This window comes from Lactuca virosa, chromosome 6 (genome assembly GCF_052849685.1).
Source record: "Lactuca virosa cultivar CGN04683 chromosome 6, Lactuca_virosa_CGN04683_v6, whole genome shotgun sequence".
NCBI lineage: Eukaryota > Viridiplantae > Streptophyta > Magnoliopsida > Asterales > Asteraceae > Lactuca > Lactuca virosa.
In genome coordinates, this window is record NC_136431.1 from 227,383,114 (window position 1) to 227,398,201 (window position 15,088).

Genomic DNA, 15,088 nt, shown 5'->3' on the forward strand with positions numbered 1-15,088 from the left:
ACCGCGAGTTTTTGATTAAAAATCGAGCTTTACGCGGGCAGCACTTCGACTGGAAAGAGGTTAGCTTCTCATGAATTCTGGGGCTTCGGGGCTTTCTTCGGGTTTTAGATATGATATCGGGGCTTTGGGGGTTGTAAGAAAGTTTAAAGGGGTGAAATATATGAAAAAGCGTCAAATTTGGGGTAAAAATGGTGAAAGAACCGGAGAGTCTTGCACCCTTTATATAGGTGCGAGGGTTCGGCCGAAGGGATGAGTCACCGGACACGCGGCAACAGCAGCAAAGGCCACGAGCTGAAGCTCGAATATGAGACAGGGAGGCGAGGAGCGTCGGACGCGCACTGGATCGCGACTTCGGTCGAATCAGAAGGCGACACGGGGCGGACACGAGGAAGCCTCGCATGCGAGGTCACGTGGCCGAATGGTGACCATGCGAAATTTCCCGATTTTCAATATTTTTCGATTTTTGAGCCCGAAACTTGCAAAATTCATAACTTTCGCATACGAGCTCCATTTTCGACGTTCTTTATATGCACGCGTAGGTACAATTATAATCTACGACTTTCGTTTAGACTTCGTCAGCTAGTTTTGAATTTATTTTTAATATTATTATTTTTAACAGACCGGGACAGGAAAATCCGTTAAAAATTCATAACTTCTTCATCTGATGTTCGTTTTCGTCTGTCTTTTTACCGTTGTACTACTTTTGACGAGACCTTCGAGTCTCGTTTAAGTTGTGTCGGCTAAATATCGATCGATTTTTATTTCGAATTCGTAGCTGTCTACTGCTAAACCGAAACTTAGAAAAATCATAACTTCCTCATACGAAGTCAGATTTTGACGTTCTTTTTAAGAAAGTGCTCGGTTTAATATATTCTACAACTTTCATTTAGATTGTAATGGCAAAAAATCCTTTTATTGAAAATTCACTTTTTACACTGAACAGTGTTTTGCCGGTTTTGTCGTGGATCTTCGATTGGTGATAACTTCTTCGTTATAAATCGGATTTCAGTGTTCTTTATATTTTTGGAAACCTTGTTACAATCTCTACCACTTTGTTCATCCCAATTACAATTATTGATCAATTTATTTTTGACCTAAATTTGACTGGTGTTACATGTACCTTGAGTAACAAATTCTAAGAAGGTTTATAACACCTCATGAAATGTGGAGTAGAAAAGTTTTGTAACTCTTGCGCATTTAAAATTGGTAGTTGTGATGTTTTGGATAAAACAAAGACCAACTAAGACCAATCATATGAAGTGTTGTTCTTTATAAGAATCGTCACTAACTCTTGAATGTTTGTTTTGTCAAGTAATGTTCCTTGAAAAGAGAATCTTATATGTCAAGAGGTCAGTGGGAGTCTTAAAGATCTTGAATAGTTTCAAGAACTAATCAAGAATAAACCTTTAATTAATCACTAGCACACGACCCGAGGTTGATAACCTATCTGTTGAAATATTCTTGTTTCTGTGCCCGTTCCATTTAAGTTGACTATGCATGTGAGTTCTATGAGTTCTCATTTGATTGCATAAGGCAAAGCACCCAGATCAGTGAAAGTTCTTTAATTAGCATGGGTGAGATGCTCCACAACTTGGAAGCACTGGTAGGCCCTTGTGCTGCCAGATGACGAGAAATTAAGATTAAGCAAGTTCAGTCCATATAAGTTTGAATTGTCATAAACCTTGTCTTTTGATAGTGGTTGGAATGACAAATTCACATTAATTGGAACACATACATCACAAAATCTAAGTGGCAAGAGGTTTCTATCCATCATAAAAATGATTGTGAGGAAACGTTTTCACTGGTAGATTTTAAAGAGTTAGCGGTTGTTTTAATTTCATTCTCAAATTAGAGTATGATTACGGCATCCCTTTTCATAGTTCGAATTGTGAGAATTGGCAGATAGTTTGAACACTCGGGACTTATTACTATAAGTTCTGGATGAGTTTAGACACACACGTGAGCTATCTAATAAGAGGTGTATGACCTTGAGAAGTCTAGATAAAGATTTATCAAAGCACCACGTATCACAAATTTGAACTTTGGTAAGAAATTCAATAAGTATTTACTTCTAGAAGTCCTGCTGATTTTTTGGATACATGTTAAAGCTAGTTGGACCATAATCGTTATGCTGGTAAGAAGATAATTATTATGATAGTGGGAGCATAATCAATATAATAAGTGTTGCAAGGTAGCAATGTTATTTATAGGAAACAAAGTTTTAAAATTTGCAAAGTTGCATTATTTGGAAATCTTTTCGCTATAGTAAGGGAGAGGGTACTAATACTTCATTTCTAATCTAAAAGTATAGATTGAAATTTTAATGGAACTTAGTCATAAATATATATGGATATCATGTTGATATGATTCAACATAGGAAATTCCATATATGGAAATATTATAGCAAGAGACTGGTCAAGTATCATGTCTTTATGTGAGACGTTATGAATTGTATCCCATATTCTTCGGGTATAGGATCGATTGCATATGCTATACTATTCACTCGTTCTAATTTTCCAAATGCCGAAGGCATTAAGAGCGAAAAAGGACTAGAACAAGGTGTTACTAAAAGTTGTTAAACACTGTAAAGGACAATCTGAACTTCGCTAAAGATTGGTTGCTTATGGACAGTTGGAAGTATAATATAATTAATGGACCATATTGACGTGATTATGAATAGACAGGATTCTGTTAAGAATGGGTAGTCATATGGAAATATGGAAATGTTTCCATTATGGGAGTTCAAAGGAATTGTTTTAGTGACAATCTCCAGTAGAATGCTTGGTAATATCATTGGCAAAGTCTTTGTGACTTCGGTGCCTTGACATTACAAAAGGATCATTGTATGAAAGTTTAGACTCTAACACATTCTAAGTGACAAGAATTTTGTATTCTTACACTTGAAGTAAGGATTTGGAATTACAAAATGAGCATCATTGGAAATGTTTCCAATTGATCTGTTTCACAAAGAAAGGACCATAGGTAAACAAAGTGTGCATCCTTGGAGGATGGGATAACAAAGTGCGCATGCTTGTGTTTCACTTCGCATGTTTTACTTCCCGAATAACTAGGTTATTCAAACATCCACAGTCGATCATACTTTGGAAGTAAGTAATGAGGAAAGATTGCCATGAATCTGACTATAGATTGTCTAAAAGCTTAGGCATAGCACAAGTTTGTTGTAGTGTTCATGAGTACTCCTGAAATAAGATTTGAGTATTGGATTAATCCCACGCTCATTTGAATTACTTCATTGATATTATCACGAGTGACTGTGAGACGATAATATGTTATACTCTTGAAACAGAGACATATAGTTGTTGTTTACGAGTCGGTTGCACATTGATAATGCATAAACGCATCAGCAGCTTGATGTTATAAAACGTATTGTTGTTTGTGATTTAATAAATAAATAGTACAAACATTGATAATGCGTAAACGCATCAGCAGGTTGATGTTATACAATCTCTACCACTTTGTTCATCCCAATTACAATTATTGATCAGTTTATTTTTGACCTAAATTTGACTAGTGTTACATGTACCTTGAGTAACAAGTTCTAAGAAGGTTTATAACACCTCATGAAATATGGAGTAGAAAAGTTTTGTAACTCTTGCGTATTTAAAATTGGTAGTTGTGATGTTTTGGATAAATCAAAGACCAACTAAGACCAATCATATGAAGTGTTGTTCTTGATAAGAATCGTCACTAACTCTTGAATATTTGTTTTGTCAAGTAATGTTCCTTGAAATGAGAATCTTATATGTCAAGAGGTCAGTGGGAGTCTTGAAGATCTTGAATAGTTTCAAGAACTAATCAAGAATAAACCTTTAATTAATCACTAGCACACGACCCGAGGTTGATAACCTATCGTGTTGAAATATTCTTGTTTCTGTGCCCGTTCCATTTAAGTTGACTATGCATGTGAGTTCTATGAGTTCTCATTTGATTGCATAAGGCAAAGCACCCAGATCAGTGAAAGTTCTTTAATCAGCATGGGTGAGATGCTCAGCAACTTGGAAGCACTGGTAGGCCCTTGTGCTGCCAGATGATGAGAAATTAAGATTAAGCAAGTTCAGTCCATATAAGTTTGAATTTGTCATAAACCTTGTCTTTTGATAGTGGTTGGAATGACAAATTCACATGAATTGGAACACATACATCACAAAATCTAAGTGGCAAGAGGTTTCTATCCATAATAAAAATGATTGTGAGGAAACGTTTTCACTGGTAGATTTTAAAGAGTTAGCGGTTGTGTTAATTTCATTCTCAAATTAGAGTATGATTACGGCATCCCTTTTCATAGTTCGAATTGTGAGAATTGGCAGAGAGTTTGAACACTCGGGACTTATTACTATAAGTTCTGGAAGAGTTTAGACACACACGTGAGCTATCTAATAAGAGGTGTATGACCTTGAGAAGTCTAGATAAAGACTTATCAAAGCACCACGTATCACAAATTTGAACTTTGGTAAGAAATTCAATAAGTATTTACTTCTAGAAGTCCTGCTGATTTTTTGGATACATGTCAAAGCTAGTTGGACCACAATCGTTATGCTGGTAAGAAGATAATTATTATGATAGTGGGAGCATAATCATTATAATAAGTGTTGCAAGGTAGCAATGTTATTTATAGGAAACAAAGTTTTAAAATTTGCAAAGTTGCATAATTTGGAAATCTTTTCGCTATAGTAAGGGAGAGGGTACTAATACTTCATTTCTAATCTAAAAGTATAGATTGAAATTTTAATGGAACTTAGTCATAAACATATATGGATATCATGTTGATATCCATATACATAGGAAATTCCATATATGGAAATATTATAGCAAGAGACTGGTCAAGTATCATGTCTTTATGTGAGACGTTATGAATTGTATCCCATATTCTTCGGGTATAGGATCGATTGTATATGCTATAATATTCACTCGTTCTAATTTTCCAAATGTCGAAGGCATTAAGAGGGAAAAAGGACTAGAACAAGGTGTTACTAAAAGTTGTTAAACACTGTAAAGGACAATCTGAACTTCGCTAAAGATTGGTTGCTTATAGACAGTTGGAAGTATAATATAATTAATGGACCATATTGACGTGATTATGAATAGACAGGATTCTGTTAAGAATGGGTAGTCATATGGAAATATGGAAATGTTTCCATTATGGGAGTTCAAAGGAATTGTTTTAGTGACAATCTCCAGTAGAATGCTTGGTAATATCATTGGCAAAGTCTTTGTGACTTTGGTGCCTTGACATTACAAAAGGATCATTGCATGAAAGTTTAGACTCTAACACATTCTAAGTGACAAGAATTTTGTATTCTTACACTTGAAGTAATGATTTGGAATTGCGAAATGAACATCATTGGAAATGTTTCCAATTGATCTGTTTCACAAAGAAAGGACCATAGGTAAACAAAGTGTGCATGCTTGGAGCATGGGATAACAAAGTCTGCATGCTTGTGTTTCACTTCGCAAGTTTTTACTTCCCGAATAACTAGGTTATTCAAACATCCACAGTCGATCATACTTTGGAAGTAAGTAATGAGGAAAGATTGCCATGAATCTGACTATAGATTGTCTAAAAGCTTAGGCATAGCACAAGTTTGTTGTAGTGTTCATGAGTACTCCTGAAATAAGATTTGAGTATTGGATTAAACCCACGCTCATTTGAACCACTTAATGGATTTTATCACGAGTGACTGTGAGACGATAATATCTTATACTCTTGAAACAGAGACATATAGTTGTTGTTTACGAGTCGGTTGCACATTGATAATGCGTAAACGCATCAGCAGCTTGATGTTATAAAACGTATTGTTGTTTGTGATTTAATAAATAAATAGTACAAGCATATGAGTTGAAGTTTATCCGTTCCTTTTACCCTTAATGGGATAAAATCAATATATGTAGGCCCCTCGATGATTTAGTGATGACACCCTAAGCGCTTGGCCAAGCCTGGACTGATTTGATTTGTTCAATTAGTCAGTCGTCATAAATCGGAAACGGGAAACAGAGAGAATGATTATAATCCATATCACATGTCCATAGGATATCTTGTAGAACGGAGGAATATTTGATCCCTTATCTAAAGGACGCGTTACTGATAAGATCAGAGTTCGACAACTGCTTTTGAGAAATACGAGTGTTGATCCGATTCTGAAGTCATACTTGCAATAATATTATTAGACTTATCCAAGTGGGAGACTGTTGAATTTGGTGTCTAAGCCCATAACTATATTTGGTATGTACTTTATTTGATTATGAGCATGGTCCTTTTGGGTTGCCTTCACCGTAGCAATTTGATTGGATGAATTATGGAGAAAGAGGTTAATCATAATTTATTAAAATATTATAAAAATAATATATTAATTGTGAAATAATATTATTTAATTAGTATTGATCAGAAATTAATTTGGAATTAATTTAATGATCAAAAGAGACTGATTAAATTTACGGAGACTGATTTTTTAAATCAGTAATAGTTGTAGTTTGGGCTAATGGACCCTATTGGAATAGGGTGGACGAAAACTATATGAAAGTCCATATAGATTTCCTCCATAGGCTTACCATAAGGGATCTATGTGTTGCTTAAGGCCTAAGCAAGGGAATTAGGGTTTCCAAGTGGAAATACCCTAGAAGCCTCAACTATAAAAGGAAACCATTGGCTCCCAAAATCGGCCCCCTATGCATGAAAAAGAAACCCTAGCCAATTTTGAGCCTCTCTAACCTCTCTCTCTCATAATTGTCCATTTCTACTTGGTGTTTGTGTTTCATTAGAGGTGCAACAATTGAGGCACTAAGCTCTTGAAGGTCAATATCAACTAGCTACAAGGAAAAGGTATTCATCTAACTTGGTTTTAGTTATCAATTTAGATATTATGTATGATAGAATTAGGGTTTATGCTTTGGATGATTTCTTGCATGTATAACTTGAGAAAAACCTAGATCCAAAGTATTAGGGTTGCATGTACACTATAGGAATGATGTAGTGCTCAAAACCCATCAGTTCGTGTGGTGGACCGTGTTGTTAAGAGTAGTGAGTTTGCACTTGGGATTTGTCGCATGAAGGCCGCGTGTGTGGTTGCTGGTGTAGAGAAGGGAAAGCAGGCGGCACGCACGTGGTCAGCTGGTAATAGCCATGGCTCGTTTGATCCGGGCGCTGTGGCACAAGCTTTTGATAAAATGCATGCTGCCATTAGGGCTTTTGCCGAGACGGACTTCACGTCCTACCTTCTTTTGGGTGAGGTCGGCCTTGCTGATCTTCTCTAGTTCTGCCCTGAGGAGGAGGAACATGTGTCAGAAGGTGGCATTGGGGCAATGGTTCAACTCAACCTCTCCGGGGTTAATTCTCATTTTTGTTTGTATGTTTGTTGTTTTATTTCTCATTTTTTGTACTATGTAGAATGTTGCTGGTTCTTCATCACTAATGTTCGGCCTTTCTTACGAGCTTCTTCTTTCATTTTCTTATATATATATATATATATATATATATATATATATATATATATATATGTGTGTGTGTGTGTGTGTGTGTGTGTGTTTGTATGTGTGTGTGTGTTTGGGGAGTGGTCTCCCCACATAGTATTTTGTAGGCCTTGCTTTTGGCTCTTAACTCAGCGGCCAATTGCCTCTCTTTTGTGGTCGCTTAAGGTGAGCCGAGGTCGTCACCTCGAGGCTCCGTGGACTAATATGTGCTAAATTCTCAGGGGAAGGTTATGACCCTTCGGACCCCTTGGGCATGTTTGGTTTAAAAGCTTGGAGGCTTTATTGCTTGTCTAAACCGATGTATGCGTAGGGGGTCATATCTTTCTGAGATTTGTGGTTGCATGTTGGTTGGTCATTTTGCTCAGACAATGTGAGTGATCAGCCCGTGTTTTTGTTTGGCAAGTACGTGCCCCCCCCCCCCTTTGTTCATTGCGTTCGTATTTATGCTTTACATACACGTGTGTATATATTGACTAGTGAGGTTAGTCTACTATCTCGTGAAACTTTATTAATCGGAAAGTTATAAGGACAACATAAACTTATTCATGTAAACCGTTTGACCAAAGTGTGGCTTTTAGGCCGGAGGTCCGAGCGTCATTACCCTGTGACAACCGTCAATTTTGGTCAATAAAAGTCAACTAGGTCAACTCGAGTCATATTTGAATTTTAGGAGAAATATCATATTCTGTAATGCTTCTAATGTACCATTGACAAGTTATAATACAAAGTACCTCTCTGGTTGCCATTTATCAAATATAAACCCTAAATAAGGTTAGTATCGTAATAATTCGGTAACTCAATTTTATATTATTTTAGTATAAATAATATTCATAACTCAATGTGGTGGAGTTCATAAACCTTATACTACGTCGCAAATTCATAACAAATGCTACAAACACAATTTTTTGGTGAATTCGTTACCAAATGTGACAAATCCTATATCCGGTTAAAACATCCAATTTTTTAAGGCAAGAACATGAGAATTCAACCTAACTTTCATATAACGTATTACTATTTTAAATAATAATGATTTTTATAATAATTTAAATTTATATAATTCAAAATTAATATTTATACATTCATTTATACCATAATTCTTTATAAAATACCACTATTGTTATAAAAGAAGCCAAGATTTTATAAATGCTTGACTTTTTTTTTATAAAAATCACTAGTTACTAGGATGTCCCCCCCCCCCCAATTAAGCTTACATCTCATGTATAAAAACACTAACCACAAGGTACTACTCAACTAGTCAAGTCCATGTCCCCCCTAACCCCTACCCACCCCACGACCACCTTCCCCCTCCCCCTTAAGAGTTGCGCCCCCCCCCCCCCCCCCCTTCACCCTCTCACTTCATCTTCTTCAACACTTTTCCTCCATAAGTTGGTTCGTAAGTTTTTGGTAAGCTTTTTCACATAAATCTAATGATTCTACACATAAAAATACTAGTTTTGTTACATTTACACACATTTATATGTGTTATTGTCCATAGGGTAATTCGACATTCAAGTGTTCTTCAAGAATCTTCAAGTGTTCTAAACTTGAAAACTTTCATCTTCATCTCTTTATCCACTAAGAAATCCACTGAAGGTGAGCTCATACCTATTCATTTTCGATTTTTCCAAGTTTAGGGGGAATACAAGTAAACTTGTATAATAACACAAGTTGTTATGCATGCTTCTCTTTATGTTGTTTAAAAGTATTATATGCATGAAAAGATGTTACTTCCTAGTTACTTAAACATTTCTATGTGGTTTGTTGTCAAAAATAAAAAACTATGAAAATGAGTATAAATACGCTACATAAAAAGGGTCATAAAAGAAAACAAAACTACAAATATTGTGGTTTTTATGAACACTATATGGTTTTTTCTAACAAAAATGGTCATGACTAGGTTATGTCACCATTTTTGTGAGATTTGACCTAGAATATGTTATTTTAAACATATAAGGTTAGTTTGAATTAATGTCCACAAAAAGGTAAAAATAAATCTTACAAGGTTTACAACCAAATTTTTAGTGGTTAATGTCGTTAAAAAGGCCAAAAACTAGAAAAATGGCCTTATCATACTAAATGTTCTTATACTTGTGCTAGTTGTAAATTATATGATATAATCTCTTTAAAACATCTAACATGTTAACTTATGTATATATATATATATATATATATATATATATATATATATATATATATATATATATATATATATATATATATATACGGACACAACAAAACATATAAAAAACTATAATGGGTGTTGTTTATGGGTTATTAACACTACTTTATCATTTTGGAACGAAAAAATAATTATTTAAAGGTATAATTATTTTATACTATGAAATTACTATGGAAAGGTAATATTTCCACTCACAAAAGGGTTTTCATTACACTATACGTAAACCTATTGATATAATTTTGTGAGACATAGTCTTCACCGTACCTACCAGAGTACACACTAAAGTCCTGAATTATAACCAGAATCTCGGTAAGAGAGCATGACACTTGTGTATAGATCTATACGGGGCTGGCAATCTCACACCTAAGATGTTAGCTACAGCTAGACCGGCAGGTCTGGGGTGACAATTGTCTAACATTTCCGACGCCTGAAGAACGTCGCAGCAGTCCAACTACCGTTTTAGCATGGTTGTAATAACTCACATGGGGTATTAACAATACATTTGGTTTACGGGGCTAACATACGTTCAAATGGTTTTATATAATAATAAAACTACATAATATTATTTTCAAGTACAAATATAGTCATACATTTTTTGTCTTAGGGTTTTAAGACTACAACTCATTTTTAAGAAAATATTGGATTTTCTGGAAACGTACGCTATCATTTTACAAGGAAAAGTTACAGATTTTTCGCATACAAAACTCTTATGAACTCACCTATTTAATTGTTGACACTTTTTCAAAACTACTTGTATTCTCAGGGAATCGTTAAGCAGGGTAATTACAAGGTTGTGAGGATGGACGTTACAGCGTGACACAATTCATTTTTGTCGAAATGTAATTGGAATTGAAACAAACAATATTTGGATACAACGTAATTTTCCCAATAATAATTATGATGGTTGTGTTGCTTTGATCACTATTATTGAATTTGTTGTGATACTATTCACGAAGTCATCCACCCTCAAACGTTTCCGCCTTTCTGGTTTGGGGGTGTGACAGATTGGTATCAGAGCATTGTTTATAGTGAACTAAGTATATCAAACAATGTAAGATATACAACTATAAATACAATGGGGCTAAAACACTCTGATTAAAAAGTATACTTTTAAAATATAATGATATTTTAGTAAAGTATAAGCACATACATACATTCTAGAACGATGTCATAACAAGAAGAATTCAAAAGTAAAAAGATAAGTCGAACACTACGATTAAGCCTAGTTAGTTATGTAATCATATATGGGATAAATATAGTATGATCAACTATATTTGTGCGAGATATGATTAACATGTGTTTGGGAATAGTCGTGGTGAACCACAAGTCTAAAACTTACCAACACACTATACAAATAAATCCTAGAACCAAACATAAAGTTTAAGATACTATAGGAGTATTTTATGATACTATAGAACCATACATCTAGATTCATTATGTGCCTCTTATACTTCTATCATTGCATAGTCGACATGGCAGGATTTCACCTTCCCGGAGACCCTTACTTTCCCAATCAGGGGAACGGAGGTTGGATCGAGGAGGACCCTGAGGAGCTAATCGAGGAGGACCCCGAGGAGGACCCGGAGGAGGATCCGGAGGACGAGGAGGACGAGGAGCAGATGGAGGAGGACTCCGACGCGGAGTCCGAGGTCATCAACCCACCCTACGCCATACGTGACCAATACGATCCAGCACCTGGATCGGGTTTTCATGGAATGGCGCCTCTTTGAGCGGAGGACCTACGTAGATGGAGTCGCGACCAGGGCCAACGGTTTCCTTACAGCATGATCCGGGATTTTTACGACCTCCGCAATGGAAGGTCAGCCGACAGGGCTCTCCCTGTCATGATTCGTCACATCGCACGCCTCGACGACTGGGCTAGGGCGTCTACTAGTCAGATCATGGATGTGGGGGCCACTGTCGAGGTCACAGTCACTCGACTTCATCGTCTAGACGGGGATCATGATCAGACCAGCGATCACGTCGATGCTCTTCAGGAGGAGGTCACCACTACTCTAGAAGAGATTAGATAATTCAAGGAGCGACATGCCGAAATGGAGAGGCGAGTGATCGAGGCAGCGCGCCAAGCATCGGAAGCCAGGGAGGAGACCAGAGCGATGCAGGCACATATGGCCACTCTACGAGGACGGGAGGATGCCACACGCCATGAGTAGTATTGATACTACTCCACTTTTATAGATTAGGTATTTCAAGTAAGCATTGGTGCTACTCTTTCTTGTATGTAGGTTCGACCCTACGAATAAGTGATTACACTATTCAAGGGGTCGTTATGCTGTCGAAATTTTTCATTATTTTGGATCTATTGTAGACCTTCATAAAGGTCAATTTTTCTAAAACCATGTACTGTTATATGTTATCAATGAAATTGGCATGAATTTTATTTCATTAGGTATTGCTATTAAATTCATAAATTGTTATGCATTTGTTTACTTATTATAGTAGATTTCTATTTATGAATTGCTTACAAGTTACAATAAAGGCGAGACATAATACACACATAACTGAGGCATTCCATTTCGATAATACCCGACTTATAATCATTATCGAGGACTTACCATCATTCCATCTTTAAACTTTATGGCAGAAGAATGCCACCATGCAGGAGTATCAGACGTGTCTGCAACACACCAACAACTCCACCGCCACCAACTCCATAGGTGGACTCCGCTGCCTTCCAAGTCGCGGTGGCAGTCTTTGTGACAACTACCATAGCACAACTCAATAATAATGGTACAAACGGGAATGGAAACGATACCAATTGTTCTAATCATGGAAAAAGCCATGGACACCGAAGAGGATGCTCCTACAAGGACTTCTCGAATTGCAAGCCCAAGCCTTTTTAGGGCAACAGAGGTGTTATTGGCTTGACCAGATGGTTTGAGAAGACGGAATCGGTGTTCGAAATCTGGTCGTGCCCGGAAGAAAGCAAGGTCAAGTTTGAGGCTTGCACATTCGCTGACGGGGCCCTCTCTTGGTGGAATGGCCACGTCAAATCACTAACTCTCCCCGTGGCCAACTCTATGAGTTGGGAGGATTTAAAAATCATGATGCTGGAAGAATACTGCTCTAGGGGCGAAGTTTAGAAGCTGGAGCAAGAACTCTGGAACCTCACGATGACGGGCTCCGATGTAAGAGCCTATACTTCCAGGTTCAACGACTTGGCGGTGCTATCCCCCCAGATTCAAGGAATGGTGATAGCTGCGAACCCATCCACATTTGACAGTGCCAAACACTTGGCACAAAGGCTCGTTGATCATGGAGTCCTCCAGGGCACTATGACACCCACCCTCGAACAAACAAAAGGGGGATACAACAAAAGGAAATTCTGGAACAATAAGAAGGGCCAACCGACGCAAGAGCCCGCAAAGAGACAACAAACTGTTGCGGTTCATGCCGCCACTGTCCCTGCCTCCCCAGCACCAACGAAAAAATATCTTGGGAGCTTACCCAAATGCGACAAGTGCAACTTCCGCCACAATGGAGCTTGCCGAGAAATGCATTGCAACAACTACAACAAAAAGGGGCATACCGCCCGTTTCTGAAGGGCGCCAACTTAACAGGCCACCCAAGCCACAAATGTCGGGATGAGCCAAGCATGCTGTGGATGCGGGGAAATGGGGCATTTCAAGAGAGAGTGCCCAAAAGCCAATAACTGAAATGTTGGAGGCATGGGAAGAGTCCTAGAAATGGGACACGAAGAGGCAATGAAAGACCCCACGTTGGTTACTGGTATGTTTCTCGTCAATAACACATATGCCTGCATACTCTTCGATAACGGTGCGGAGAGGAGTTTCGTGAGTCATAAGTTTGAACATTTCCTCAAACAAAAACCTCAAACACTTAACAAAATTTTTACCAAAGAAATGGCTAACGGGAAGACTGAAACCACAAAGGACATATACATAGGATGCACCCTAAATCTAAACAACCATTCGTTCCAAATCGACCTAATGACGGTTACAATAAGGACCTTTGACGTTATCATTGGCATGGATTCGTTAAGTCCTCGCCATGCCGATATCATGTGTTGCAAAAAGGTCGTTCGCCTTAACCTACCGAGTAACGAAACCCTTGTCATCTACGGTGACAAACCTGGCACAAACCTCCGAAGCGTCTCTTGCATCAAGGCTCAAAAATACCTGCACAAGAGATACCACGCATTCCTAGCTCACATTGTTGATGAGAAGAGGGAAGTGAAGGACGTGAAGGATATTATAGAAGTCTGCAATTTTCCCGATGTATTCCCAGAAGACCTTCCGGGAGTACCACCCGTGCGAAAAGTCGAGTTCAGAATCGACTTGATTTCTAGAGCCACCCCCAAAGCCAAAGCACCATACCGTTTAGCCCCGACAGAAATGCAGTCAATTGAACGAACTACTGAGTAAATGATTCATCAGACGAAGCTTCACACCTTGGGGAGTACCAGTCTTGTTCGTAAAGAATAAAGATGGATCATTCCTTATGTGCATTGACTATAGGGAGTTGAACAAAGTCACCATCAAAAACCAATATCCCCTACCCCGAATCGACGACCTTTTCGACCAATTGCAAGGATCGAGCTACTTCTTAAAAATTGATCTAAGGTCGGGCACGTACCATCAGCTGCGAGTCCAAAAGGAAGATATCCCTAAAACAGCATTTAGAAATCACTACGGTCACTATGAGTTTGTGGTGATGCCCTTTGGATTTACTAATGTGCCCGTAGTGTTCATGGACCTAATGAACCGTGTATGTCGACCTTACTTAGATAAATTTGTGATAGTATTCATCGATGACATACTAATTTATTCACGAAGTAAGGAAGATTATAGTCAGCACCTACGACAAGTCTTGGGGACATTAAGGATGGAGAAGTTGTATGCAAAGTTTTCGAAATGCGAATTCTGGATTCGAAAGGTGGACTTCTTGGGACACGTGGTCAGCGAGGAGGGATACATGTGGATCCCTCTAAAATCAAAGCAATTGAAAACTAGGAAGCACCAGGGACATCGACAGAAATCCGCCAGTTCTTAGGCCTTGCTGGCTACTACAGTAGGTTCATACAAAATTTTTCCAAGATCGCAAAGCCACTCACTACCTTGACTCAGAAAGGAGTGATCTTCAACTGGGAGGATAAATGTCACACCCCAAAACCGGAACGGCGGAAACATTCAGGGGTGGAGGACGTCATGTTTAGTATCACAAGACATGCATCATAGTAATCAAAGTAGTAAACAACCATTTCATTAGAAAGAAAGTGTTTACAAAGTATGTGGTTCACATAACATAGACTACAAAGTAAATAACAAAACAAGACATGAAGTTATTTTTCTCCATCTTCTGAATCCCAGTGCGCATACCTGTCTACTGGTTTCTGGAGAATACAAGTTATTTTGAAAGCGTAGATCAGCATTTAAGCTGGTG

The 15,088-nt window shown here is 37.8% G+C and overlaps 1 protein-coding gene across 1 annotated transcript; it reads left to right on the top strand.

The window, feature by feature from the left end:
* Positions 1–13,371: 13,371 nt before the first annotated feature.
* LOC145122350 (uncharacterized) lies at positions 13,372–14,070 on the top strand. Its single transcript, XM_079057964.1, has one exon. The coding sequence runs from the start codon at positions 13,372–13,374 to the stop codon at positions 14,068–14,070; it is 699 nt and encodes a 232-aa protein (XP_078914090.1).
* The last annotated feature ends 1,018 nt before the right edge of the window (positions 14,071–15,088 follow it).